This window comes from Podarcis raffonei, chromosome 18 (genome assembly GCF_027172205.1).
Source record: "Podarcis raffonei isolate rPodRaf1 chromosome 18, rPodRaf1.pri, whole genome shotgun sequence".
Lineage (NCBI taxonomy): Eukaryota > Metazoa > Chordata > Lepidosauria > Squamata > Lacertidae > Podarcis > Podarcis raffonei.
Genome location: NC_070619.1, coordinates 8,582,748 through 8,610,342, shown reverse-complemented (window position 1 = coordinate 8,610,342; position 27,595 = coordinate 8,582,748). Strand labels below are relative to the sequence as shown.

General features: G+C 48.9%; 1 protein-coding gene across 1 annotated transcript; it reads left to right on the top strand.

The window, feature by feature from the left end:
- Nucleotides 1–27,595, top strand: PLPP2 (phospholipid phosphatase 2). Its single transcript, XM_053372276.1, has 6 exons — nucleotides 1–195; nucleotides 18,332–18,483; nucleotides 20,530–20,807; nucleotides 23,372–23,429; nucleotides 24,561–24,737; nucleotides 27,116–27,595. The coding sequence occupies exons 1-6, from the start codon at nucleotides 141–143 to the stop codon at nucleotides 27,242–27,244; spliced, it is 849 nt and encodes a 282-aa protein (XP_053228251.1). The 5' UTR covers nucleotides 1–140; the 3' UTR covers nucleotides 27,245–27,595.

Sequence of the window (27,595 nt, the reverse complement as noted above, 5' to 3'; positions counted from 1 at the left end):
TCTGGTTTCCTCCCGACTTCTTAACTCCCAGGGTTGCGGCCAGCGGACGCGGATCTTCCGCGGGTCTTTCTCCGGCGATGTGAGAAGCGCCGCTGCTGCCGCCGCCTGCGCCGGAGCGCATCCCCCGCGGCCGCGGAACGATGGAGCGCGCAACGAGGCTGTTCCTGGCGCTGGATGTCCTGTGCCTCGTGGTTGGTAAGGAAAACTCGCCCCCCCTCCAAAAAAACACACACTACTAGCCCCCCATTTCCCTGTCCTCTGTTCTGTCTGCGTTTGAACCCCCTCCCCAAATTTATCCGTCCTTTTATGCGCCTGGAAACGGGGAAAGGGGGTAAGGGGGTATCTCCTTGGACCCCCCCTTCAAAGCTGCCCATCTAAGACTAAGCAGCCTGGCCCAAGTCGCCTCCATCTCCCCCCCAAAAAAAAATATTCACCAACGAGGAAAGGAGGGGTGCGCCCCATTTTCGCCCAGCTAAACTAGCCAGGACACCCGCAAAAAATTGTGAATAACAGGCGTGGCTTTTGCAAATTCCTCCCCTCCCCCGGAAAAAAAAAAAACACTTTATGGGGAGGGTCTTCTAGGAATTGCTCTCCCCCAGCTGCTTTTGCTGAACGGCCACCCCCCCCCCGAAAAAAAGTATCTGGGATATTTGCCTAACTTGAGACACTCTGGGTTTTAAATGGGGAGGGGGGCTCTGAGCAACTTCCTTTTTCCCTGGGACCCCCACCCTATAGAAACACACGTGTCCAGTCTGGATCTCCACTTACGCATGTCTGTGCCTTTAAAAAAAATAATTAACGCCCCCCCCCCAATTCAGATTCCCAGCGAGGAATGATGAAATCCATTATACAGTCAACCTCTTGGCTTTTTTTGGGGGGGGAGCACACACACCCCATATTTTCCTAATTTGGTCTCCTTTTGTTGCAAGTTCTGTCATTTTCTCATTTGCTACCGCAAAGGGGGGGGGAATGGCCCTGAGGTTTTATTGATACCATCTGGGGTGTGTGGAGAAGGGGGGGTGAAGGACCACTCCCTGCTCCCACCCCCCCCCCCAGTGCAAAGAAACTTTGGCTTGGTTCGCATGCCAGCTCATCTAAATTCCTCCTTTTGATTCCTCTGTGACGGATCGCCACCCCCCCAAAAAAAAAACCACGAGGGAGGGAAGATTCGAACCCAGCGCCGCTGTAGAAATCAGCCTAGACTGAATGACTCCACAATTCTGCGATTCTGAGGTTTTGATCGGTCTCTTGTTTCAAGAAATGTTCTTCCCGCTGTCTGTCAACTGCCTAGGGTCTTAATTCTGCGATTTGTAACGACAAGCCTAAAAGGCGGACTGGGGAGCCATTTTCTATTGCTGTTTTTTTGTGGGGGTGGGCGCTGAGGCTGATGATGGAACCAGTGGCTGGAAGGAAGTCTGGATTCAAATCGGTTTGACCCACGGCTGTTCCGTTCTTTGCTCGGAATTATAATATCCTTCCTGCCAATTGAATGGTCCTTGGGGCAGGTTATGATAAAGGTAAAGGGTCCCCTGACCATTAGGTCCAGTCGTGGCCGACTCTGGGGTTGCGGCGCTCATCTCGCTGTACTGGCCGAGGAGCCGGCGTACAGCTTCCCGGTCATGTGGCCAGCAGGACTAAGCCGCTTCTGGCGAACCAGAGCAGCGCACAGAAACGCCGTTTACCTTCCCGCCGGAGCGGTACCTATTTATCTCCTTTCACTTTGACGTGCTTTTGAACTGATAGGTTGGCAGGAGCAGGGACCGAGCAACGGGAGCTCACCCCGTCATTGCGGGGATTCGAACCGCCAACCCTCTGATCGGCAAGTCCTAGGCTCTGTGGTTTAACCCACAGCGCCACCCGTGTCCCTTCAGGTTATGGTAGTTTGTAGTAAAACTCACATATATAAGACCCCAGAACCACTCCGTCCGCCAGCCTTTAACTCCCCTGGCCGGTGGTGTGCTGCAGTCTTGGTGCAAGTGGGAAGAGATGAAATCAAGATTCTGGTCCTCATCATTTCTAAACAGAGGTCTAGTTTGCCTTCTGTCAAGTCAGGCCGTAGATCAATCCAGCCTGGCGTTTCCAACCCAGACCGGCAGCAGCACACCAGGGTTTTTCATGCAATCATAAAAAAACTGTAGAATCGGAAAGGGACCTCGCGGGTCATCCAGCCCCACCCGGAATCTTTTTGCTCCACGTGGGGCTCGAACCCATGACCCTGCGATTCGGCGTCTCGTGCTCTGCCGACTGAGCTGGTCTTGCTAGCTAGGGATGATGGGAGTTGTGATCCAACAAGAGTTTGGGAGGCGTTGCTTTAAAAGGAAAAGCAAGGTTGGCTGATTTAAAGAGGAACTTGGTAAGCGCCCTCTTGGTAAGACAGGCACTGACCGGCAGCATGCAGAGATCTTTGTGCATGGAGTGCGCTGCTTGCTTTCTGGAGCTAGCTTTCCCCCCAGGGCCTTTCAGCGGGTTGGGCTAGATGACCGCATGGGGTCCCTTTAGGATTGTAGGACAGGGCACTGGGTGAAGGGGAAGAAGTGGGGATGTGAGCCCGGCCCGGTCAGCAACATTGCAGTCTGCTCCCTGCCCTCTGGCCAGGAAGGGGGTCAGGTTTGCCTTCACTTTGAGATTCCTGGAGGTGACTTTTTGGCTGCCGGCGTTAGCCAAACCGCCCTGCCCTTCGCTTCTGTATTTGCCTGTCGAGGTTCATTATGACCTTTAAACCGATGTAGAACGAGAGCCGTAGAGCAAATGAGAAGCCCAGAACGAGCCCTGCTTGATCAATCATTGGACTGGTCATGTTGTGTGGATGCCTGACTAATAATAATAATAATTTTTTATTTATACCCCACCCATCTGGCTGGGCTTCCCCAGCCACTCTGGGCGGCTTCCAACAAAATATTAAAATGCAGTAATGCATCAAACCTTAAGAACTTCCCTAAACAGGGCTGCCTTCAGATATCTTCTAAAAGTCTAGTAGTTGTTGTTCTCTTTGACATCTGGTGGGAGGGCGTTCCACAGGGAGGGTGCCACCACCGAGAAGGCCCTCTGCCTGGTTCCCTGTAACTTGGCTTCTCGCAATGAGAAAACTGCCAGAAGGCCCTCAGAGCTGGACCTCAGTGTCCGGGCAGAACGATGGGGGGGGAGACGCTCCTTCAGGGATAATGGGCCGTTTAGGGCTTTAAAGGTCAGCACCAACACTTTGAATTGTGCTCGGAAACGTACTTACCGTCTTCCAAAGCAGCTACTCTATTCCGAACTTAAAAATGGAAAGCGCAGTGGTGGCGGTCAACAAAAGAGGTTCAAAAGACTCTCTCAAGGCAAATCTTAAAAAAATGTAGTACAGTGGACACTCGGGTTGCGAACATGATCCATGTGGGAGGCATGTTCTCAACCCGCAGCATTCGCAACCCGCCGCGCCACGTCTGCGCATGCACAGGTTGCGATTTGGTCGCATGCGCAAAGCACGACCGCCGAAACCCGGAAGTAACCTATTCTGGCACTTCCTGGTTTCGGTGTGTCCGTAACCCGAAAAAATGGAACCTGAAGCGTCTGTAAGCCAAGGTATGACTGTATAAACACCGACAACTGGGAGACACTGGCCTGCGAGCGCTCCAGTTGGCGAACAGCCTTTACCAAAGATGTCGTGGGCTTTGAAGACACTCGAACTCAGGACAAAAGGGAGAAACGTGCTAAGAGGAAGGCACACTTGGCAAATCCACACCGTGATTGACTCCCTCCCGGAAACCTATGTCCTCACTGTGGAAGGACGTGTGGATCCAGAATTGGCCTCCCCAGTCACTTACGGACTCACTGTTAAAACCGTGTTTATGGAAGACAATCTTACTCAGCTAGAAAGGGGAAGAAGAATCGTTGTCGAGTTGGACGGGACTCTGGGGGTCATCCAGACCAACCCCTTGCGATACAGGAATCTTGGCTGAAGCATCCATGACAGATGGCCCTCCAAGCTCTGCTGAAAAAACTCCCAAGTTTCGCAGCACCCGACAAGATGCCTTTAGGAAACCCACAATCAGGATTCGAACACAACTCTCCCTTCCCGGAATTTCCGAGTGGCGTTCAGAAGCATTGCTGCTTCTGACCGTGGAGGCAGACCATAATCACCCTGGATAGTCGCCATCGATAGCCCTCTCCAGCCCACAGTTTGTCCAATCCTATTTTGAAGCCAAGCCATTGTAGTTTCCAGTGCCGGTGAGTTCCGTAGTTTAACTATGCAACGTCTCCCATTCCCAGCAAGGCTCATGAATCTGAACCCAGGACTGAAGCGAATTGAAGCATGTTTAGCCTGGAGAAAAGGAGGTTAAGGGGTGATATGATAGCCATGTTCAAATATATAAAAGGATGTCACATAGAGGAGGGAGAAAGGTTGTTTTCTGCTGCTCCAGAGAAGCGGACACGGAGCAATGGATCCAAACTGCAGGAAAGAAGATTCCACCTAAACATGAGGAAGAACTTCCTGACAGTAAGAGCTGTTTGACAGTGGAATTTGCTGCCAAGGAGTGTGGTGGAGTCTCCTTCTTTGGAGGTCTTTAAGCAGAGGCTTGCCAACCATATGTCAGGAGTGCTCTGATGGTGTTTCCTGCTTGGCAGGGGGTTGGACTCGATGGCCCTTGTGGTCTCTTCCAACTCTAGGATTCTATGATTCTATGATTCTATGACTCTGATTGTTCGTCTGGGACTCCAGATTTTGCAGGTGAATCATTCTGAAGGAAATCAGCCCTGAGTGCTCACTGGAAGGACAGATTCTGAAGCTGAGGTTCCAAGACTTTGGTCACCTCATGAGAAGAGAAGACTCCCTGGAAAAGACCCTGATGCTGGGAAAGATGGAGGGCACAAGGAGAAGGGGACGACAGAGGACGAGATGATGGGACAGTGTTCTCGAAGCGGCCAACATGAGTTTGACCAAACTGCGGGAGGCAGTGGAAGACAGGAGGGCCTGGCGTGCTCTGGTCCAGGGGGTCACCAAGAGTCGGACACGACTAAACGAGTCAACAACAACAATTTGTTTTTTTTTTTTATAATATTTTTTATTACGTTTCTTTCCAAATTTTATACATTACAAACAAGGAGTTTACAAGAAACCATTTTTTTTTTTTTTAACAAAAATCCCAAATTGGACTTCCCCACCCCTTCCGATTCTGCGTTCTTTATATTACCAATGTCAGCAATTTGTTACCTTATGTCATACCTTATTGTAACTTTTACATGTTATGTATCTATATTCAATGTATTATGTCAGAATTTTTATATCTTTAAAATAAACGTAACATGTTCAATTTCATATTATCTCCTTTTCTCTTTTATCACTTAGTTTACTATTTACTTAATCATAATTGCTAAAGCGTATCATTTTCAAATCATGCACCGTCTTAAGATTCATACAGTTTGTAATACTTTTGCAAGTAGTCTTTAAACTTTTTCCAGTCCACCTCAATTGTCTCTACATCCAAATCTCGGATTCTGCCGGTCAGTTCAGCTATCTCCATGTAGTCCATCAACTGCGTCTGCCATTCCTCCAGCGTGGGTAAATCTTGTGTCTTCCAGTTCTTTGCGATGAGTATTCTTGCTGCTGTACTAGCATACATAAACAAAGTTCTGTCCTTCTTTAACACTTTCTGGTCTACCATGCCCAACAGGAAGGCCTCTGGTTTCTTGGGAAAGGTATACCTAAATACCTTTTTCAACTCATTGTAAATCATTTCCCAGAAAGCCTTAACCCTTGGGCATGTCCACCAGAGGTGAAAGAAAGTCCCCTCTGCTTCCTTACACTTCCAACATTTATTGTCAGACAGGTGATGTATCTTAGCTAACTTGACTGGGGTCATGTACCACCGGTATATCATTTTCATAATGTTTTCCTTCAAGGCGGTACTGGCCGTGAATTTCATTCCGGTGTTCCATAACCTTTCCCAGTCTTCAAACATAATGTTATGTCCAACATCCTGTGCCCATTTAATCATAGCAGATTTAACTGTCTCATCCTGTAAATTCCACATAAGCAGCAAGTTATACATTCTAGATAACAGCTTTGTCTTTGGTTCTAACAATTCTGTCTCTAGTTTCGACTTTTCCACCTGGAAACCAACTTTTTTGTCCATTTTGAAAACCTCTTGAATTTGAGCATAATGTAGCCAGTCTCGCACCTTATTTTTTAGTTTGTCCTGGCTCTGCAACTTCCAATTGTCTCCAATTTTTTCAGTCAATTCCCAATATTTCGGCCAATAGGCCTCCATATTGGGTCTTTTTCGGGCCTTGGCCTCCACTGGTGATAGCCACCTCGGAGTTTTACTCTCTAGTAAGTCTTTATATTTCATCCAGACTGCAAAAATTGCTTTTCTGACAATGTGGCTTTTAAACAATTTATGTGCTTTAACCTTGTCGTACCATAGGTATGCGTGCCATCCAAAAGCATTATTAAAACCTTCCAGATCTAGGACATCGGTGTTTTCCAACAAAAACCAATCTTTCAGCCAGCAGAAGGCTGCAGCTTCATAATACAACCTCAAGTCCGGCAGGGCAAACCCCCCTCTTTCTTTCGAATCTGTTAATATTTTAAACTTTATTCGGGGCTTTTTGCCCTGCCAGATAAATCTAGATATATCCTTCTGCCATTTTCCAAAACAATCCACTCTGTCCACGATCTGTACAACAACAACAATTTGTACCCCACCCATCTGGCTGGGCTTCCCCAGCCACTCTGGGCGGCTTGCAACAAAACATTAAAAAACAGTAATGCATCTGTTATGTACTGAGTTGAATAGGATCCAAACTGCAGCAGTCTGATTGGTCCTAGAACAATAGGATCCAAAAGGCAGCAGTCTGATTGGTCCTAGAACAATAGGATTCAGAATGCAGCAGTCTGATTGGTCCTAGAACAATGCAGCAGTATGATTGGTTGGCAGGAACTACCCAATCATGCTCCAGATAGAAGTGAATCCACAACCTGATTGGCTTACAGTAGAATTCCGGAATTAGCCAATCATGTGCAGCCCATTGTGTAAATAATGTATATAAAGCAGATACTTTGAGGGGACTTTCATTCATTCCTCCTCACCACTATGAGCTGAATAAAGAGCATGAAATCACTTCACGACTCTGAGTATATTTCAGCATCAAACATTAAAAGCTTCCCTAGACTATGGAAAAAAACAGCTCCCCCTGCAAGGACTTTTTAGTTTAGAGGAAAAGGTGAAGATCAACAGGACAGAAGTGTATTAAATGATAAACGGTACAGAGAGAGAGGAACTCACGACTTGCAGACATCCAGCAAAGCGGAATGCTGGGAGATTCAGGGCAAGATAAAAGCAGCATGTAGTTGAACTACGGAACTCCCTGCCACAGGGAGTGGCCACGAATTTAGGTGGTTTTTGATAGAGGATTGGGCATATCCGAGGAGAACGAGAAGGCCACTGACCATGACAGCTTTCCCAGCAGAGCACCGCGACGCTTCCGAATGCAAGTCCTGCGAACCACAGCTGGCTCTCGCACTCTCGCTTGCTCAGTGGGTATCCCACTGGTTGTCGACCGCAAGACTAGACACACCATTGGGCCTGATCCAGTCACCAGGCTCTTCTCAGCGTTCCCTGGTATGCAGTTACATTTCGTAGGGATATGTATTTAATTGCACGGTTCCTGCTTAGCTAATCTGCTTTGCCTTCCTTTTCCTCCCAAATTTCCTTCATAAAATACAGGCTTGAGCCCCCAAAAAGTTAAGGAACACAAATCTCTCAATGGGTTGGATGAAAGGATAGAATAACTTGGTTTCTCGGTGTGCCAAGTTTCCCCACGACACACAATTTTTTTGGGGGGAATAAGCAATATTTGGATGATTTCTGCAGCCAAACATCTTAAGGACACGGAAAGTTGACATTTGATAACTGCCACCTTTCGAGAAGGAGCCTTTGGGTTTGCATTTTATTTCATTTTTTTAAAAGAATGGCAATAAACAAGTACAGATTTTCCCCCGAGGGCAAAAGTACTCAGGAGTTGATTGCCATCTTCCCACAGGGCCAAAGGTCGTCTCTCTCTCGTTGCAGACGGCCCCTATCATCATTCCCTTCTCATGGCAAACCGAAGTGGTTGAGGGCCAGTCATTTTGAGAGCAAAAGAGGGCCTTCGGTGGAAAATAAGGGAGCGATTTCTGCATGCTTGGGCGAAGAGGGAGGGGGCCTTGTTGTAACCAAAAAGAAAAGGGAAAAAAAGAGGCCTGCAGAATAGCAGGGGGAGGCGAGGCAGGGGAACTCCCTGCCACTAGAACCGTTCCTCATCTCCCTCTGTATTCTATAGTATAATGTGCAATTAAAATAAATAATAATAATAATAATAAAACAACTGTTCCAGATTAATTGGAGACTCTTTATCATGGGTCGTGAGTTCGAGTCCCACGCTGGGCAAAAGATTCCTGCATTGCAGGGGGTTGGACTAAAGACTCCCAGGGTACCTTTCCAACTTTCTAATTCTAGAATTCTATTATTCTAATGGAGGCGGAAGAGCCCTGCATTCAAATCCTGCTACTGAATGGCTTTGGGAAAGTCTCTCTCTCTCTCTCCTAAGAACCAATTCATCTGTATATAAAGCACATTGACACCCCCTTCTGATTTGTTGTTTAGTTGTGTCCGCCTCTTCGTGACCCCATGGACCAGAGCAGGCCAGGCCCTCCTGTCTTCCACTGCCTCCTGCAGTTTGGTCAGACTCATGCTGGTAGCTTCGAGACCACTGTCCCACCATCTCGTCCTCTGTTGTCCCCTTCTCCTTGTGCCCTCCATCTTTCCCAACATCAGGGTCTTTTCCAGGGAGTCTTCTCTTCTCCTGAGTTGGCCAAAGTCTTGGAGCCTCAGCTTCAGGATCTGTCCTTCCAGTGAGCACTCAGGGCTGATTTCCTTCAGAATGGAGAGGTTGGATCTTCTTGCAGTCCATGGGACTCTCAAGAGTCTCCTCCATCCATTCTTCGGCGATCAGCCTTCTTTATGGTCCAGCTCTCACTTCCATACATCACTACTGGGGAAACCAGAGCTTTAACTAGACGGACCTTTGTTGGCAAGGTGATGTCTCTGCTTTTTAAGATGCTGTCTAGGTTTGCCATCGCCTTTCTCCCAAGGAGCAGGTGTATTTTAATTTCATGGCTGCTGTCACCATCTGCAGTGATCATGGAGCCCAAGAAAGTAAAGTCTCTCACTGCCTCCATTCCCCCCCCCCTTCTATTTGCCAGGAGGTGACTGGGGTTAGATTCCTCCATATAGTTTTTGCATGCGTGGCTGCCTAAGGAAGCATATCTCTACCTCCATCGTTCTACCCAGACACTGAGGTCCAGCTCTGAGGGCCTTCTGGCGGTTCCCTCCCTGCGAGAAGTGAGGTTACAGGGAACCAGGCAGAGGACCTTCTCGGTGGTGGCGCCCGCCTTGTAAAACGTCCTCCCATCAGATGTCAAAGAGATAAACAACTACCTGACATTTAGAAGACATCTGAAGGCAGCCCTGTTTAGGGAAGTTTTAAATGTTTGATGTTAAATCGTGTTTTTAATACCTCAGGTTACAGGCGCTTCAGGTTACAGACTCCGCTAACCCAGAAATAGTACCTCAGGTTAAGAACTTTGCTTCAGCATGAGAACAGAAATTGTGCGGCAGCAGCAGGAGGCCCCATTAGCTAAAGTAGTACCTCAGGTTAAGAACAGTTTCAGGTTAAGAACGGACCACCAGAATGAACTAAGTTCTTAACATGAGGTACTACTGTATTCTGTTGGGAGCCGCCCAGAGTGGCTGGGGAAACCCAGCCGGATGAGTGGGGTATGAATAAATTATTATTATTATTAGTGCCAATGTTGTCTGTGGTTGTTTCCTTCTGGGAGAAGGCGGTGCAAGGAGCTATTGGACAGTATCCGTGTAGTGGAATGTTAAGTCCTGCCTTTAATGTCTGATGTTCTAATGTATTTTTAATCTTTTGTTGGAAGCCACCCAGAGTGGCTGGGGAAACCCAGCCAGATGGGCGGGGTATAAATAATAAATTTAGTATTATTATTATTTATTATTATTTGTTTTGGGGAGGAGCTAAGGAAGCAGACTGGTCAACGGAAGCTCCTGCCTCAGCTAGATTTGCTTAGCCAGGAAAGCTTTGCTTTGCTTAAAAACCAGCCGTGCAGAAAACAAGCGATTCCGTATGCTGAACCCTCCCACTGCTTTTTGCATTGACATGGATGGACCTTTTTCCCTTTGACAACTGCCGTTCTTGCGAATTGACCATGTAGAGTCCGGCCCATAGCTGTCAACTTACAGATTTGAAAATAAGGGACCAGCAGCCTCGAAAATAAGGGATCAGCAGCCAAAATAAGGGGTTTTCCAAACACAGGTATGTTTGACTTCTGAGCCCCTCCGAGCCAAAGGCAGAAAGCCCAGCCAGCAGCCAAACGAAGCCTCAAGCGGTGGTTCCCACAGCGCAGCAACCCGGCAAAGGGGATGCAGCAAGGAAAACCACCTTCACCTCTCTGCTGGGAAGCGCTGAGCAAAGGCGAGTCCCCAGGCAACGCGGCTGATTTGATCGGCACAAGGCATGCAAGCTCCACCCCCCAGTCGTTCTTGGACTCCTTATTGGGTGAGCAACACAGCCAAGCAACACAGTTGGAGCCTCCCTCCTCCCTGGCCGGCAGGGAGGGAGGGAGAGGAGCTGCTTACTTTGAAACCCGGAAATTTAAGGGACATCATCAATAAGGGACAGCAGCGGGACACGGCGCTGGGATAAGGGACTTTCCCGCCAAATAAGGGACGGTTGACAGCTATGGGCTGGCCTGCTCTTTACGGTTGTCGTGACGAAGATGCAACAGGGAAATCATTGTAAAAGCCTCCGCAACCAAAATCTTTGGGAAGACAGGGAGGGACAAATGCCACGAATAGGGAACAGGAACGAGCCGATCGCTTTAAGGAAGTATTTTTAATTGCCGGCTAAAAGATACTCCGGATTCCGCCGGCAAAGCGTTTGTTCAGGTTTTTTAAAGCGTGAACACCCGTAAAGGTTGGAGACGCATTCTTACGAGCCTTTTTGAAGATGTCTGCCCGTTTCCTAAGCCGCTGCAAAATATGCTGCAAATGTGAGGAAGGATAGACAGATAGATAAAAATGTTGCACATTTGATGATTTCACAAAATCCATATGGTTCTCTAAGGAAGGGGTACCCAAACCTTTTTCCAAGAGGGACAGATTTGAAGCGAACATGCGTGAGGGCCAACCAAAGACGTTGCTGAGGTTTTTAAAGGATTTTACCCCAGGACAAGTGGGACGCGGGTGGCGCTGTGGGTTAAACCACAGAGCCTAGGACTTGCTGATCAGAAGGTCGGCGGTTCGAATCCCCGCAACAGGGTGAGCTCCCGTTGCTCGGTCCCTGCTCCTGCCAACCTAGCAGTTCGAAAGCACGTCAAAGTGCAAGTAGATAAATAGGTACCACTCCGGTGGGAAGGTAAACGGCGTTTCCGTGCGCTGCTCTGGTTCGCCAGAAGCGGCTTAGTCATGCTGGCCACAAGACCCGGAAGCTGTACGCCGGCTCCCTCGGCCAGTAAAGCGAGATGAGCACCGCAACCCCAGAGTCGTCCGTGACTGGACCTATTGGTCAGGGGTCCCTTTACCTTTATCCCAGGACATATACTGCCACAGGGGCCAGATTAAATCGACCAGCGGGATGGATTATGCCCCCAAAATGGACTTTGGACATGCGTGCTCTACGGGGAGGGAGCAACTATCCAAGGAGGAAAGAGTACAGAATTGGGGGCATAGCTGTCAACTCTTCCCTTTTTTAAGGGAAATTCCCTTATTCCGAATAGGATTAAGAAAAGGGGAAAGTCGACAGCTATGATTGGGGCGCTTTTTCGTTTAGAGAAAAGTCGAGCGAGAGGCGACGTGATAGAAGGCTGCAAAAATACCGTATTTTTCGCTCTATAAGACGCACCAGACCACAAGACGCACCTAGTTTTTGGAGGAGGAAAACAAGAAAAAAAATAATCTGAATCTCAGAAGCCAGAACAGCAAGAGGGATCGCTGCGCAGTGAAAGCAGCAATCCCTCTCGCTGTTCTGGCTTCTGGGATAGCTGCGCAGCCTGCATTCGCCCCATAAGATGCACACACATTTCCCCTTACTTTTTAGGAGGGGAAAAGGGAGTCTTACAGAGCAAAAAAGACGGTATACGCAGCAACGGAGGAAGGGTTTTCCTGCATCTCGTGAGCACCCAGAGAAGCCGAATGTTGGGCGGTTCGGGACAGATAAATTTCTTTGTGACGCAGATAGTTTGAACGGTGGAACTCCCTGCTGAAGGAGGCAACAACGCCCGCCAACTTCAAAAGAGGATTAGACCAATTTGCTACGCTCTGCCTCCACCAATGAAGACGTTTCTGAATACCGGTTGCGGGAAACTGCAGGGAGGGAGAGCAGTGGCGTAGCGCCGTTTGCTGTGTCCCGGGGCATGCAATGGTGCTACATCAGCCCAGGCCTCGCTGTTGAAGCGCCCTCCCTCGCACTGTGAGCTCGGCCGGCCAATGCAGCCCTCGGATCATCTCTCGCAAAGCAGCTGGTGTCTGGCAGGGCGGCGTGAGGAGCCAAATGTGCACACGAAAAATGTGCCCGGCAACCCGCCCTCCACGCTATGCCCCTAGGGGAGTGTGCTTTTGCACTCGGAACCCGCTTGCAGGTTTCTCGCCTGCACTGCAAGAACAGGAGTTTGGGCCAGCTGGGCCTCATCCTGCAGGGACTTCCTGAGAGAAGAGGCTGGCTCAGAGTCTCTGGAACGAGCTGCCGGATTAAAAGATCCGTATTCGAGAGAGAGAGAGAGCTCTGCACGTCCACCGATCGTTGTTTGCTGCCTGAGAAAGCTTGGCGTGGGCTGGCTTTGAAACTCGCTTGCGGCTTTGGCGAGAACTTTGGCTGGGCAGGTACGGAATGCAGAAAATCCACCTGGATTGAGCAACTTTCTCCTCGGCTGTTTTATCTTGAGCCTAGCCCAAGCACTTTTGCTTTTCGCATTTACCGCACTCTGAAAGCCATGAGTGGGCAAACCAAAGTCTGGGGGGCCAGAGTTTCGTGGCTTACTCAGGATTTGAACCCGAGTTCTCCCAGTCTCGATCCCAACAGCGTTTCGACCAACCTTCATGAGATCAGTTCCCTTGGAGGCTGTCTTTGCTCAGATTATGTTTACCTGGTTTGGTTAATATATCTTAACAGAGGTCCACGCCCATTTTACAGGTGGGGAAAGTGAGGCCAATCTGCTGGCCTCTTTCAGATGGCTGCATCGCTGGGAGGAGGAAAGTTTCCCCGGGCTGGATTACTGCAATGCGCTCTTTGTGGGGCTGCCCTTGAAGACAACGCAGAAACTCAATTTGGGTACAAAATGCAGCGGCTGGTTCCATTCAGACCCCTTTGGGTTCTGAGATCGGCAGAGTGAGGCCCTCTTGGTAGTTCCTCCACCCTCAGATGCTCAGGGGGTGGCCGGGTCTGTGTGCGCGCGAGGGTCTTCTCGGTGGCAGCCCCTAATCTGTGGGTCTTCGTCCCCGCAGAGGTGCATCAAGGCACCTTCATTTTTGAGTTTTCGGGGAAAGATGGAGACGCACCTTTGACACTTTTTCAGACCCACTTTATTTTTTTGGCTGTTAAGTTGCTTTATCAGTGGTGTCCAAACCTTTTTCAAAGAGGGCCAGATTTGAGGAAGTGGAGGACCGACGAAAGTTTTTAGGATTTTACCCCAGAAAATAAACTGCCACAGGGGCCGGATTAGACCCCCGAAATGGACTTTGGACGTGCCTGCTTTCAACTGCTTTCAACATGGTGCTTTGATCGTCATAACGTTCATTGGGGCCAAAGGGTTGATAATAAATAAACAAACGGGCCTCCTTATACAGGAGTAGTATATCTCCGAACGTCAGGTGCTGTCATCTAAGAAGACCACCTTCATGCCCGACTGGCAAATTTGACCAGAGGCTCCGGTGGAGAATGGCAGATTGCGCTGCTATCCAACTCCTTGAAAGATTCCATCAACGGCGTCTCTGGAAATTTTTACACATCACTTAGGAAGACAGGCAAACTAATGCCAGTGCACTGGAAAAAGCAAAGATCAACAGTGTGGAAGTGATGATTCTTCAGCATCAACTTCGTTGGACTGGTCACGTTGTGCGGATGCCTGATGATCATCTTCCGAACTTGAAAATGGAAAGCGTAATGCGGGTGGTCAACAAAAGAGGTTTAAAGACTCTCTCAAGGCAATCTTTAAAAATGTAGTATAAACACCAGGAACTGGGAAACACTGGCCTGCGAGCGCTCCAGTTGGAGAACAGCCTTGACCAAAGGTGTCATGGGCTTTGGAGACACTCGAACTCAGGACACGAGGGAGAAACGTGCTAAGAGGAAGGCACGCTTGGCAAACCCTCACCGGGATCAACTCTCGCCCGGATTCCTGTGTCCCCACTGTGGAAGGATGTGTGGATCCAGAATTGGCCTCCACAGTCACTTACGGACTCACTGTTTGTGGAAGACAATCTTACTCGGCTATGAGGGATCACCAAAGAAGAAGAGAGCTATCCGGACACACCCGGAAAAGCCAGCTTTTTATGCCGTTTCCTCCAAATTAAGAAGCTTTCCCTCGTGAAATCAAGCTTCCTCTGTGCTTTTTAAGGAAGCAGAAATTACCTCCCTGCAATTTAAATTTACCACCCGTCTTTTAAACCTCCCGTCTCCCCCGACTCCATTTCCCATTTCCTCCTTCTCCCCCTTCTACCCCCCCGGTTAACCCATTTACGTCCTATTTTTATATTATACCTCCCCCATTGCACCGTAAAGTCTTTCCCCTGCCAATGTGGTTTTATTTTAGGTGTGTTTGTTTTTAGCTCTCCCGAGACAATCGGATGACCCTCCTTGCCCCGGCGAGAGCAAAGAGGACTTCTCCCAAAATAGTTACCTACTCCTCCATAATCTTTTTTTTTTTTTATAAAGCGCCTCTTAAGAAAAGCACAAAAAGGTTTAATTTGGAGTTTCTGCAGCTCTTCTTAGCCCTAAATCTGGTTTAACCACAGGTGGGCATTTCTGGCGTCAGGGCCCAAGTGGCGATTTGGACTTATTCTTTCCCATTGCATTTTTCCTCTGGGAATAGAACAGTCTAAACGTGCCTCTAAAATTAGGATTTCTCGTTGCACCTGCATCCTCCAGCCATATATAGATATATGCTTCCTTAGGCAGCCACTCACGCAAAAACTATATAGGGGAATCTAACCCCAATCACCTCCTGGCAAATAGAAGGGGAAGAAATGGAGGCAGTGAGAGATTTTGCTTTCTTGGGCTCCGTGATCACTGCAGATGGTGACAGCTGTCACGAAATTAAAAGACACCTGCTCCTTGGGAGAAAGGCGATGGCAAACCTAGACAGCATCTTGAGAAGCAGAGACATCACCTTGCCAACAAAAGTCCGTATAGTAAAAGCTTTGGTTTTCCCAGTAGTGATGTATGGAAGTGAGAGCTGGACCATAAAGAAGGCTGATGGCCGAAGAATGGATGCTTTTGAATTCTGGTGCTGGAGGAGACTCTTGAGAGTCCCATGGACTGCAAGACGATCATTCGGAAGGAAATCAGCCCTGAGTGCTCACTGGAAGGACAGATCCTGAAGCTGAGGCTCCAAGACTTGGGCCACCTCATGAGAAGAGAAGACTCCCTGGAAAAGACCCTGATGTTGGGAAAGATGGAGGGCACAAGGAGAAGGGGACGACGGAGGACGAGATGGTGGGACAGTGTTCTTGAAGCTACAAACATGAGTCTGACCAAACTGTGGGAGGCAGTGGGAGACAGGAGGGCCTGGCATGCTGTGGTCCAGGGGGTCACGAAGAGTTGGACACCACTAAACGACTAAACAACAACAACAAAACCCCAGTCAGGTGATCTCTAAACATAACCTTTTACTTATGTAAAAGTGAGTAAAAGCTTACGTTTAGAGATCACCTGACTGGGGTTAAAGGTAAAGGGACCCCTGACCATTAGGTCCAGTCGCGGACAACTCTGGGGTTGCAGCACTCGTCTCGCTTTATTGGCCGAGGGAGCCGGCTTCTAGCTTCCGGGTCATGTGGCCAGCAGGACTAAGCCGCTTCTGGTGAACCAGAGCAGTGCACGGAAACGCCGTTTACCTTCCTGCCGGAGCGGTACCTATTTATCTACTTGTAGTTGACGTGCTTTTGAACTGCTAGGTTGGCAGGAGCAGGGACCGAGCAACGGGAGCTCACCCCGTCACGGGGATTCGAACCGCCGACCTTCTGATCAGCAAGTCCTAGGCTCTGCGGTCTAACCCACAGCGCCACCTGCATCCCACGACTGGGGTTAGATTCCCCCATATAGTTTTTGAGTGAGCAAGGAAGGATATAAATATCATTTGTGGCCAGTTCTCCAGCGGTTTTGGGGTCAGGCAACATAGAATCATAGAACCGGAAAAGACTCCCAGGGTCATCTGATTGGGTTGCCCCAGCTACTCTGGGCAGGACTTGAACCCACAACCTTGACATTAAGAGCCTCATAAGCTGCTGCATTTATGGCCCACCTGTTTCTCCAAGGAGCTCTAGGGGGCAGGTAAGTGGTTCTCCCGCTCCTTCCTCCACCCCCACGACAACCCTGCGAGGCTGGGGGCGCTCTGTGCATGCTCAGAGACCCACAGCCCTGAGATTCAGAGTCTAGCCCTGATCCGGCGAGACAGTCCTGAAATTTTTGCATTTGTTGGTTTGGGCTTTCTTCCTCCGCAGGCGGAAAGTGGAAAGCGAGAGCAGTTGGCGATCAAAGGCTGCCTCCTCCTTCCTCCCCCTTTCCCCTCATCCTTAGAACCGGTTAGGCAAGTCAGTGCGTCTACGGAGGAGTTGGGCGAGCCCTAATAAAAGGGGGCGGGCGACAGGCTTGTTGACATTGGGAGTGTTCTGCCCCTCCGGGTTCTGTGGCCGAGCGCAAAACAGTGTCACACTTTTAATCCGGGAGCTCTGGGCTCAGGGGGCCCCTCTAGCGGCCTGGGCAAGCCCCTGTCTCATTCCCCATCATCCAGGATTAAAACACTTAGCGCTATTTCTTTTCTTTCTGTCACTCTCTCTCTCTCTTTTTATCTCTCTCTCTCTCTCTCTTTATCTCTATCTTTCTTTCTCTCTCTCTCTCTCTCTCTCTCTCGCTCTCTCTTTCCTTCTTTCTATCCTTCCTTCTTTCTCTCTTTATATCTTTCTTTCTCTTTCTTTCTCTCTCTCTCTCTCTCTCTCTCTCTCTCGCTCTTTCTCTTTCCTTCTTTCCTTCTCTCTCTCTCTCTCTCTCTCTCTTTCCTTCTATCTCTCTTTATCTCTTTCTTTCTTTCTCTTTCTTTCCTTCTCTCTCTTTCTCTCTCTCTCTTTCCTTCTCTCTCTCTCTTTCTCTCTTTCTTTCTCTCTCTTTTTTCTTTTTTTCTTTCTCTTCCTCTTTCTTTCTTTCTCTCTCTTTCTTTCTTTTTTTCTCTCTCTCTCTGATGACAACCCGCCTCCTGAAAATCTCACTACAGTGGTACCTCGGGTTACATACGCTTCAGGTTACAGATTCCGCTAACCCAGAAATAGTACCTTGGGTTAAGAACTTTGCTTCAGGATGAGAACAGAAATCGGGTGGCGGCAGCAGGAGGCCCCATTAGCTAAAGTGGTGCTTCAGGTTAAGAACAGTTTCAGGTTAAGAACGGACCTCTGGAACGAATTAAGTAGTTAACCCAAGGTCTCCGGATGCGAACGGGATCCGTTCCAGAGCCCCGTTCGCATCCTGAACATAACGTAAGACACGGCATTTTGACCGTCTGCGCATGCGCGAGCGGCGAAACCCGGAAGTAACGCGCTACGTTACTTCCGGGTCACCGCGGAGCGCAAGCCGAATGCGCTCAACCTGAAGCGTATTTATCCCAAGGTATGACTGTAAACCACAGAGCCTAGGACTTGCCGATCGGAAGGTCGGCGGTTCGAATCTCTGCGACGGGGTGAGCTCCCGTTGCTCGGTCCCTGCTCCTGCCAACCTAGCAGTTCGAAAGCACGTCAAAGTGCAAGTAGATAAATAGGTACCGCTCCGGCGGGAAGGTAAACGGTGTTTCCGTGCGCTGCTCTGGTTCACCAGAAGCGGCTTAGTCCTGCTGGCCACATGACCCGGAAGCTGTACACCGGCTCCCTCGGCCAATAAAGCGAGATGAGCGCCGCAACCCCAGAGCCGTCCTCGACTGGACCTAACGGTCAGGGGTCCCTTTACCTTTACCTATGACTGTAATAAACTTGCATGGTGTCATTTCCTGCTGGCTCGCTCCTCCTCACAGTCTTTTCCTTCTCCCCACTTCCAGCCTCCCTGCCGTTCATCATCCTGACACTGGTGAACTCCCCCTACAAGAGGGGCTTCTATTGTGAAGACACCTCCATCCGCTACCCCTACAAGGCAGACACCATCACCCACGGAGCAATGGCCGGCGTGACGATTCCGTGCACCGTTCTCATTGTAAGGAAAGCGGTGGTTACGATAGCAGGGGGGCCGCTCTCACACTCGGATCCTTACAACAGCCCTGCGAGGCTGAGGACCCCAAAGCTCCTTCTGCGAGCTTCTTCTTTAAAAGAAAATTAAAATATATTTATACCCCGCCCATCTGGCTGGGTTTCCCCAGCCACTATGGGCGGCTTCCAACAGAATATTAAAATACAATAACCTATTCGACATTAAAAGCGTCCCTAAACAGGGCCGCCTTCAGATGTCTTCTAAAAGTCTGGTAGTTGTTGTTCTCTTTGACATCTGGTAGAAGGGCGTTCCACAGGGTGGGCGCCACCACCGAGAAGGCCCTCTGCCTGGTTCCCTGTAACCTCACTTCTCGCAATGAGGGAACTGCCAGAAGGCCCTCGGTGCTGGACCTCAGTGGCTGAACAATGGAGGTGGAGACGCTCCTTCAGGGATACAGGACCGACGCCGTTTAGGGCTTTAAAGGTCAACACCAACACTTTGAATTGTGCTTGGAAACGTACTGGGAGCCAGTGCAGATCTCTCAGGACCGGTGTTATATGGTCTTGGCGGCCGCTCCCAGTCCCCAGTCTAGCTGCCACATTCTGGATTAGTTGCAGTTTCCGGGTCACCTTCAAAGGTAGCCCCATGGAGAGCGCATTGCAATAGTCCAAGCGGGAGATAACCAGAGCATGCACCACTCTGGCAAGACAGTCTGGTTTTCAAATCGAAAGTTTTACAGTCACATACCCAACATACAACATAGAAACAAAATTCCACGGAACCCGCCCCCTCCTTGTGGGGTCCTGTTGTCAATCATTTCCTCCTGCACCTTTTATTATAATCCAAATCTTTTACATCTCCATTATGTCCAAAATTCACTATTAAACTACAAGCTTTATTCCAATCCTGCTAACGATTTTAACTGATTATAATGGTTCTTAAGATAAGTTATAAACTTTCCCCATTCCTTATTAAAGTTTTGGTATTACAAGTTTTACATTAGTAATAATAATAATAATAATAATAATAATAATAATAATAATAATAATTTATTATTTGTACCCGGCCCATCTGGCTGGGTTTCCCCAGCCACTCTGGGCGGCTTCCAACAAAGATGAAAAATACACTAAAAGGTCACATATTAAAAACTTCCCTGAACAGGTCTGCCTTCAGATGTCTTCTGAATGTCAGGTAGATGTTTATCGCTTTGACATCTGATGGGAGGGCGTTCCACAGGGTGGGCGCCACTACCGAAAAGGCCCTCTGCCTGGTTCCCTGTAACTTGGCCTCTCACAGTGAGGGAACCGCCAGAAGGCCCTCAGAGCTAGACCTCAGTGTCCGGGCAGAACGATGGGGGAGGAGATGCTCCTTCAGGTATACTGGACCGAGGCCGTTTAGGGCTTTAAAGGTCAGCACCAACACTTTGAATTGTGCTCGGAAACGTACTGGGAGCCAATGTAGGTCTTTCAAGACCGGTGTTATATGGTCTCGGTGGCCGCTCCCAGTCACCAGTCTAGCTGCCGCATTCTGGATTAGTTGTAGTTTCCGGGTCACCTTCAAAGGTAGCCCCACGTAGAGCGCATTGCAGTAGTCCAAGTGAGAGATAACCAGAGCATGCACCACTCTGGCGAGACAGTCTGCAGGCAAAACAAAACAAAAAACGAAACAGCGTTTCGAATGCGTTATAAACATGCATCACCAGATGGCGACAGAGAGCAAAAAAATTTCTATGCTATTTTCTATAGCGATTTTCCCCCTTCTATTAAAACAATTTAATTTCTTACTTATTTATAGCGTTTGCCCCCCTGTGTGTAGATCCACCCTAGGTCCATTAATCCCATTAAAATGAAGGCACATGACTAATTTAGGTCCATTAATCAATCTCTCTCTCAATTGCTCAGTTGGTAGAGCATGAGGTTAAATCTTGGGGCTGCGAGTTCAAATCCCACTTGGGGTAAAAAAATTACTGCATTGCAGGGAGTTGGACTAGATGACCCCTGGTGTCCCAACTCTACACTTTTATGATTCCTATATATATATATCCGTTTGTAGATTTCTGCCGGTGAGGCATACCTCGTCTACACTGAGCGCCTGTACTCTCGCTCCAAATTCAACAATTACCTGGCCGCCCTCTACAAGGTGGTTGGGACCTTCTTGTTTGGCGGTGCCATCAGCCAATCGCTGACAGACCTGGCGAAGTACACGATTGGGCGACTGCGGCCCAACTTCCTGGCGGTCTGCAATCCCGATTGGTCGAAAGTCAACTGCTCGGTTTATGTCCAGCTGGAAGACATCTGCCAGGGCAATGCCAAAGACATCACGGAGTCCAGGTAAGGCTGGAAGGAGAAGCTTGGGAAGACGGACTCGATATCTTGGCAGCTGCTCCAGAGCGGGCAATGCCAGGCTGAGTGGAGCGGTCAAGTTAACAGTTTCTTTTTTTAAAAAAATGCTTTTTATTGAGATTTCAGAACACCAACACCAACCAACCTAGACAGCATCTTAAAAAGCAGAGACATCACCTTGCCAACAAAGGTCCGTATAGTAAAAGCTCTGGTTTTCCCAGGTGTGATGTATGGAAGTGAGAGCTGGACCATAAAGAAGGCTGATGGCCGAAGAATGGATGCTTTTGAATTCTGGTGCTGGAGGAGACTCTTGAGAGTCCCATGGACTGCAAGAAGATCAAACCTCTCCATTCTGAAGGAAATCAGCCCTGAGTGCTCACTGGAAGGACAGATCCTGAAGCTGAGGCTCCAAGACTTTTGCCATTTCATGAGAAGACTCCCTGGCAAAGACCCTGATGTTGGGAAAGATGGAGGGCGCAAGGAGAAGGGGACGAGAGAGGACGAGATGGTGGGACAGTGTTCTCGAAGCTACCAGCATGAGTTTGACCAAACTGCAGGAGACAGTGGAAGACAGGAGGGCCTGGCGTGCTCTGGTCCAGGGGGTCACAAAGAGTCGGACACGACTAAACAACTAAACAACAACAACCAACAGAAACATCAAGTCTTATTACATATATCCTACTTTATGCTCCATGGAGCCGTAGACTTCCATCCTTCCCTTCTGCAAGTTTTCTTATTCCAATCTATAATTCACAGTTTCATTGGTTAAAAATTACACCGTGACATAAGATTTAATTCAATCCTGCCAACGTTTTCATATTTCTACATTTCTCACTTATATAAACCATAAATTTACTCTTTTGGGTACTTCGTCTCCGCTTGATTGCAAATTCTGTGTGTCAATTTTGCCATTTCAGCCTCTTCGACCAACTTTATCTGCCATTCCCTTATAGTCGGAATCTCCTGCGACTTCCACTTTTGGGCTATCAAAACTCTAGCTGCTGTTGTTGCATACAGATATAATCTTTGGTCTGTCTTCTTAATATCTTCTCCCACCAAGCCTAGCAAAAATTCTTCCGGCTTTTTGGGAAAAGTATATTTAAACATTTTTTTTAACTCATTCTAGATCGATTCCCAAAACTCTTTTATTTTGTTACATGACCACCACATGTGGTAAAAATTGCCGTCATTTTCCAGCAAGTTTTGCTACTTGTCCTATACATTTTTGCCAGTTTGGTGGGAGTGAGATACCAGCGATAAAACATTTTCATTGTTGTTGTTGTTTAGTCGTTTAGTCGTTTAGTCGTGTCCGCCTCTTCGTGACCCCCTGGACCAGAGCACGCCAGGCACTCTTTTCTTCCACTGCCTCCCGCAGTTTGGTCAGACTCATGCTGGTAGCTTCAAGAACACTGTCCCACCATCTCGTCCTCTGTCATCCCCTTCTCCTTGTGCCCTCCATCTTTCCCAACATCAGGGTCTTTTCCAGGGAGTCTTCTCTTCTCATGAGGTGGCCAAAGTCTTGGAGCCTCAGCTTCAGGATCTGTCCTTCCAGTGAGCACTCAGGGCTGATTTCCTTCAGAATGGAGAGGTTTGATCTTCTTGCAGTCCATGGGACTCTCAAGAGTCTCCTCCAGCACCAGAATTCAAAAGCATCCATTCTTCGGCGATCAGCCTTCTTTATGGTCCAGCTCTCACTTCCATACATCACTACTGGGAAAACCATAGCTTTTACTATACGGACCTTTGTTGGCAAGGTGATGTCTCTGCTTTTTAAGATGCTGTCTAGGTTTGTCATCGCTTTTCTCCCAAGAAGCAGGCGTCTTTTAATTTCGTGCCTGCTGTCACCATCTGCAGTGATCATGGAGCCCAAGAAAGTAAAATCTCTCACTGCCTCCATTTCTTCCCCTTCTATTTGCCAGGAGGTGATGGGACCAGTGGCCATGATCTTCGTTTTTTTGATGTTGAGCTTCAGACCATTTTCATTACATTCTCTTTTAAAGCAGAGCATGCAGTGAATTTTAGATTCTCGTTCTAAAGTTTAGCACATGCATCGTAGTCTATATTGTGTCCCAAGTCAATAGAAGTTAACAGTTTCTATTTATTTTGGATGCTTCCGTCTCATGCTTCCTTCAGAGCATTTGAACAACATAGTGGAGCCTGAGCCGCTTAACCTTAGGGTTGCGGGTTCGAAAGATCCCAGGGTTCCAGGGGGTCAGACTAAACGACCATTGGGATCCGTTACACCAGGCAGCGCCAGACCCCTTCACTCCAACGACTCCGCTACATTAGTCAAAAAACAACGTTTTGAATGTGTTGCAAACGTGCAACAACAGGTGGCGCAGTGGAGCAGAAAACTTTTCTGTGCGATTTTACATAGTGATTTCCCCCCAACTTTTGTTATGATGATTTGATTTCTGACTTATTTATAGTGGGGATTTTCCTGTGTGTAGATCCATCCCAAGAACAGTTGCCTGCCCAAGCACTTTTAGAACCCGAATATGTGTTTATTTATTTATTATTATTTGTAATCTCTCTCTTTTTTCCCCTCCTAGGTTATCGTTCTATTCCGGACACTCCTCGTTTGGAATGTACTGTATGATGTTCCTAGCAGTAAGTGTTCTGTTTGTTTCCAGACTTTTGGAAACTTTGCTCGGTGGCAGAAGGCTTGCTTTGAACCCGGAAGGTGCTGGGTTCGATTCTTACCATCTCCAGATGAAACAGGGGAGTTTGGGTTAAAACATCATCCTCATAATTTATTATTTATACCCTGCCCATCTGCCTAGGTTTCCCCAGCAACCCTAATAATAATAATAATAATAATAATAATAATAATAAAGAGATAGAATATCAACCATTAAAAACTTCCCTAAACAGGGCTGCCTTCAGATGTCTTCTAAAAGTCAGATAGCTCTTTATTTCCTCGACATCTGATGGGAGGGCGTTCCACAGGGAGGGCGCCACCACCGAGAAGGCCCTCTGCCTGGTTCCCTGTAAGCTCACTTCTCACAGGGAGGGAACCGCCAGAAGACCCTCGGAGATGGACCTCAGTGTCCGGGGTGGACGATGGGGGTGGAGACGCTCCTTCAGGTCTACTGGGCTGAGGCAGTGACTGGCCCAAGATCACCCAGTGAGCTTTATGGTCTCACCCAGGTCAGAGTCCAACCCCCAAACCGTTACGCCATCCTGGTTCTGAATGCTAACATAAAAGAACATGTAAACTCTATATGCTGGCAGTAAAGGTATTATAATAATAATAATTTATTATTTATACCCCGCCCATCTGGCTTGGTTTCCCCAGCTACTCTGGGCAGCTTCCAACAAAACACTAAAATACAGTAACCTATTAAACATTAAAAGCTTCCCTAAACAGGGCTGCCTTCAGATGTCTTCTAAAAGACTGGTAGTTGTTGTTCTCTTTGACATATGGTGGCAGGGTGTTCCACAGGGCGGGCGCCACCACCGAAAAGGCCCTCTGTCTGGTTCCCTGTAACGTCTCCCAGGGAGGGAACCACCAGAAGGCCCTCGGCGCTGGACCTCAGCGTCCGGGCAGAACGATGGGGGTGGAGACGCTCCTTCAGGGATACTGGGCCGTTTAGGGCTTTAAAGGTCAACACCAACACTTTGAATTGCGCTCAGAAACGTACTGGGAGCCAATGGAGGTCTTTCAAGAAGAAAAGATTTCTGCAGGTCAGAAATCTCCTCCACAGCCAATCCTTCCCCTCTCTCTTTCTTTCTTTCCAGCTCTACGTCCAAGCACGCCTGGTTGGGCGATGGGCACGCCTGGTTCGCCCTACCATCCAGTTCTTCCTGATCTCCTTCGCCATTTTCGTGGGCTACACCCGGGTCTCGGACTATAAACACCACTGGAGCGATGTGTTGTTGGGGCTCCTGCAAGGAATGCTGATCGCTATCCTCATTGTAAGTCTGTGGCGGGCGTGGGGCTGAGGTGGGAAGGGGGCATAGTCCATCGGGGGGGGCCCCCAGGGCCCTGCCAGGCTAGGGGTGCATAGAACCGAGTTCGAATCCCGGCCGGGTGCCGTCCTGCCTTCTCCCAGCCTCTCCCTAACGCACAGCTCCTAAATTAGTCCCCTTGCGGTTCTGTTCCTGCTTCCGATTGGCTGGAATGCCTGCGAACATTCCGTGATGTCACTGTTCGTGGTCTTCATTTCATAAAATATATACAGTGGTACCTCAGGTTATGTACTTAATTCGTTACGGAGGTCCGTACTTAACCTGAAACTGTTCTTAACCTGAAGCACCACTTTAGCTAATGGGGCCTCCTGCTGCTGCCACACCACCGGAGCAAGATTTCTGTTCTCATCCTGAAGCAAAGTTCTTAACCTGAAGCACTATTTCTGGGTTAGCGGCGTCTGTAACCTGAAGCGTATGCAACCTGAAGCGTATGTAACCCAAGGCACCACTGTTTAATGTTTGATTGTAAAACGAAACAAAACAAAACACACCCAGAAAACCTCAAAGTTGTTTAAAGAAAGGTAAAACGAGGAAACATGCAAAAATACTGAAACGGATTAAAATGACCTTCGCTTTCTAAACATCGTCAGAGTCAGGGGCAGTTTATATTAGCAGGCGCCGAAACAAGTCCAGGCAACCAGCTGCTTGATGTCTATAGGCAGAGAGTTGCAAAGTCAAGTTCTTATAAATGCGGAACAGGGGTTATGGGGGCACGTTTAAAGGTAAAGGGACCCCTGACCATTAGGTCCAGTCGTGGCTGACACTGGGGTTGCGGTGCTCATCTCGCTTTACTGGCCGAGGGAGCCGGTGTACAGCTTCCGGGTCATGTGGCCAGCAGGACTAAGCTGCTTCTGGCAAACCAGAGCAGCGCACGGAAACGCCGTTTACCTTCCCGCCAGAGCAGTACCTATTTATCTACTTGCACTTTGACGTGCTTTCGAACTGCTAGGTGGGCAGGAGCAGGGACCGAGCCACGGGAGCTCACCCCATTGCGGGGATTCGAACCGCCGACCTTCTGATCAGCAAGCCCTAGGCTCTGTGGTTTAACCCACAGCGCCACCCTCGTCCCATTTAAGCAGGGCCAATTTCACCAAACAGTGCGATTTAAGTGGGTTCCTGTGGGGCAAGGTGATCTCGCAGGTAAACTGGTCCCAAGTTGTGTGTGTGTGTGTTTTATATAGTAACACCTTGAGCTCAGCCCGGCCACAGATCAGCAACCATTGCAGACCCCTGAGCACTGGGGTCCTTTGCTGACAACCAGCGTTGTAACCTGTGAGGCAATACTCCCTGCGTCTGAATGCGCCCTCTGCCCGGGGCTGGTGGGACGGATTCCCCCAGGGGTTTCACTGCCTCCTCCCAGTTCCTTTTCGCTGTCGGCCCCTCAATATTTGCCGCCCGAGGCAACCGCCTAGCTCTTCCTCTTGGGAGGGCCGGCGCTGGGATTTATCCTGCAAACGCGGCACTTAATTGAGGTTGAATCCTGACAAGACAGAAGCACTGTTTTGGGGGCACAGGGGGCGGGCAGGTGTGGAAGACTCCCTGGTCTTGAATGGGGTAACTGTGCCCCTGAAGGACCAGGTGCGCAGCCTGGGAGTCATTCTGGCTCACAGCTGTCCATGGAGACGCAGGTCAGTTCTGTGTCCAGGGCAGCTGTTTATCAGCTCCATCCGGTATGCAGGATGAGACCCTCCCTGCCCACAGACTGTCTCACCAAAGTGGTGCATGCTCTGGTTATCTCCCGCTTGGACTACTGCAATGCGCTCTCCGTGGGGCTACCTTTGAAGGTGACCCGGAAACTGCAATTAATCCAGAATGCGCAGCTAGACTGGTGACTGGCAGTGGCCACCTGGACCACATAACACCGGTTCTGAGAGATCTGCATTGGCTCCCAGTATGTTTCCAAGCACAATTCAAAGTGTTGGTGCTGACCTTGAAAGCCCTAAACGGCCTTGGTCCAGTATATCTGAAGGAGCGTCTCCTCCCCCATCGTTCTGCCCGGACGCTGAGGTCCAGCGTTGAGGGCCTTTATGGCGGTTCCCTCATTGCGTGAAGCAAAGCTACAGGGAACCAGGCAGAGGGCCTTCTCGGTGGTGGCGCCCGCCCTGTGGAACGCCCTCCCACCAGATGTCAAAGAGATAAACAACTACCTGACATTCAGAAGACATCTTAAGGCAGCCCTGTTCAGGGAAGTTTTTAATGTGTGACATCTTGGTGTATTTTTGGTCTTTGTGGAAGCCACCCAGAGTGGCTGGGGAAACTGAGCCAGATGGGCGGGGTACAAATAATAAATTATTATTATTATTATTAATTTCCTGCCTCTCTAGGTCCGCTATGTCTCGGACTTCTTCAAGCATCGGCCCCCAGCCCTATGCGCCGAAGACCCCTCTCACAAGCCCAACCTGGCCCTCAGCGAGCCAGATCGGAACCATTACACCTACGAAGACGCGGCCTGAACGTTTGCCTGAAGTCGTGTCTTCTCTTTTTCTGGGGGGGCAGAAAGACTCACTTCCGCCGCTCGTCCGAAATCGCCTTCCTCCTTTCCGAAAAGCCTTTTGCTTTTGAACTTTCGCGGCGATGGAGATCATTGGCCGGATATTTCCCCCTCGGTCCATTTTTATTTTTTACCGTTTACTCGGAGGCAGCGACGCCCATTATAACTGCACAATGTATTTTGCACCTCTAAGATTGCTGCACGCCCCCCGAAAAAGAAAAAAAGAATCTGGGAAAGGCAGGAAACGGACTCTTTTTCTTGCAGAAGTTGCCTTTTTGAGTTCTGTTATCGCAGGAATCTCGGGATTGTGGTT

Coding starts and splice junctions, on each gene's coding strand:
- PLPP2 (XM_053372276.1), top strand. CDS start 141: ATGGAGCGCGCAACGAGGCTGTTCCTGGCGCTGGATGTCCTGTGCCTC. Junction 18,484..20,529: donor TTCCGTGCACCGTTCTCATT/GTAAGGAAAGCG, acceptor ATCCGTTTGTAG/ATTTCTGCCGGTGAGGCATA. Junction 23,430..24,560: donor ACTGTATGATGTTCCTAGCA/GTAAGTGTTCTG, acceptor CTTTCTTTCCAG/CTCTACGTCCAAGCACGCCT.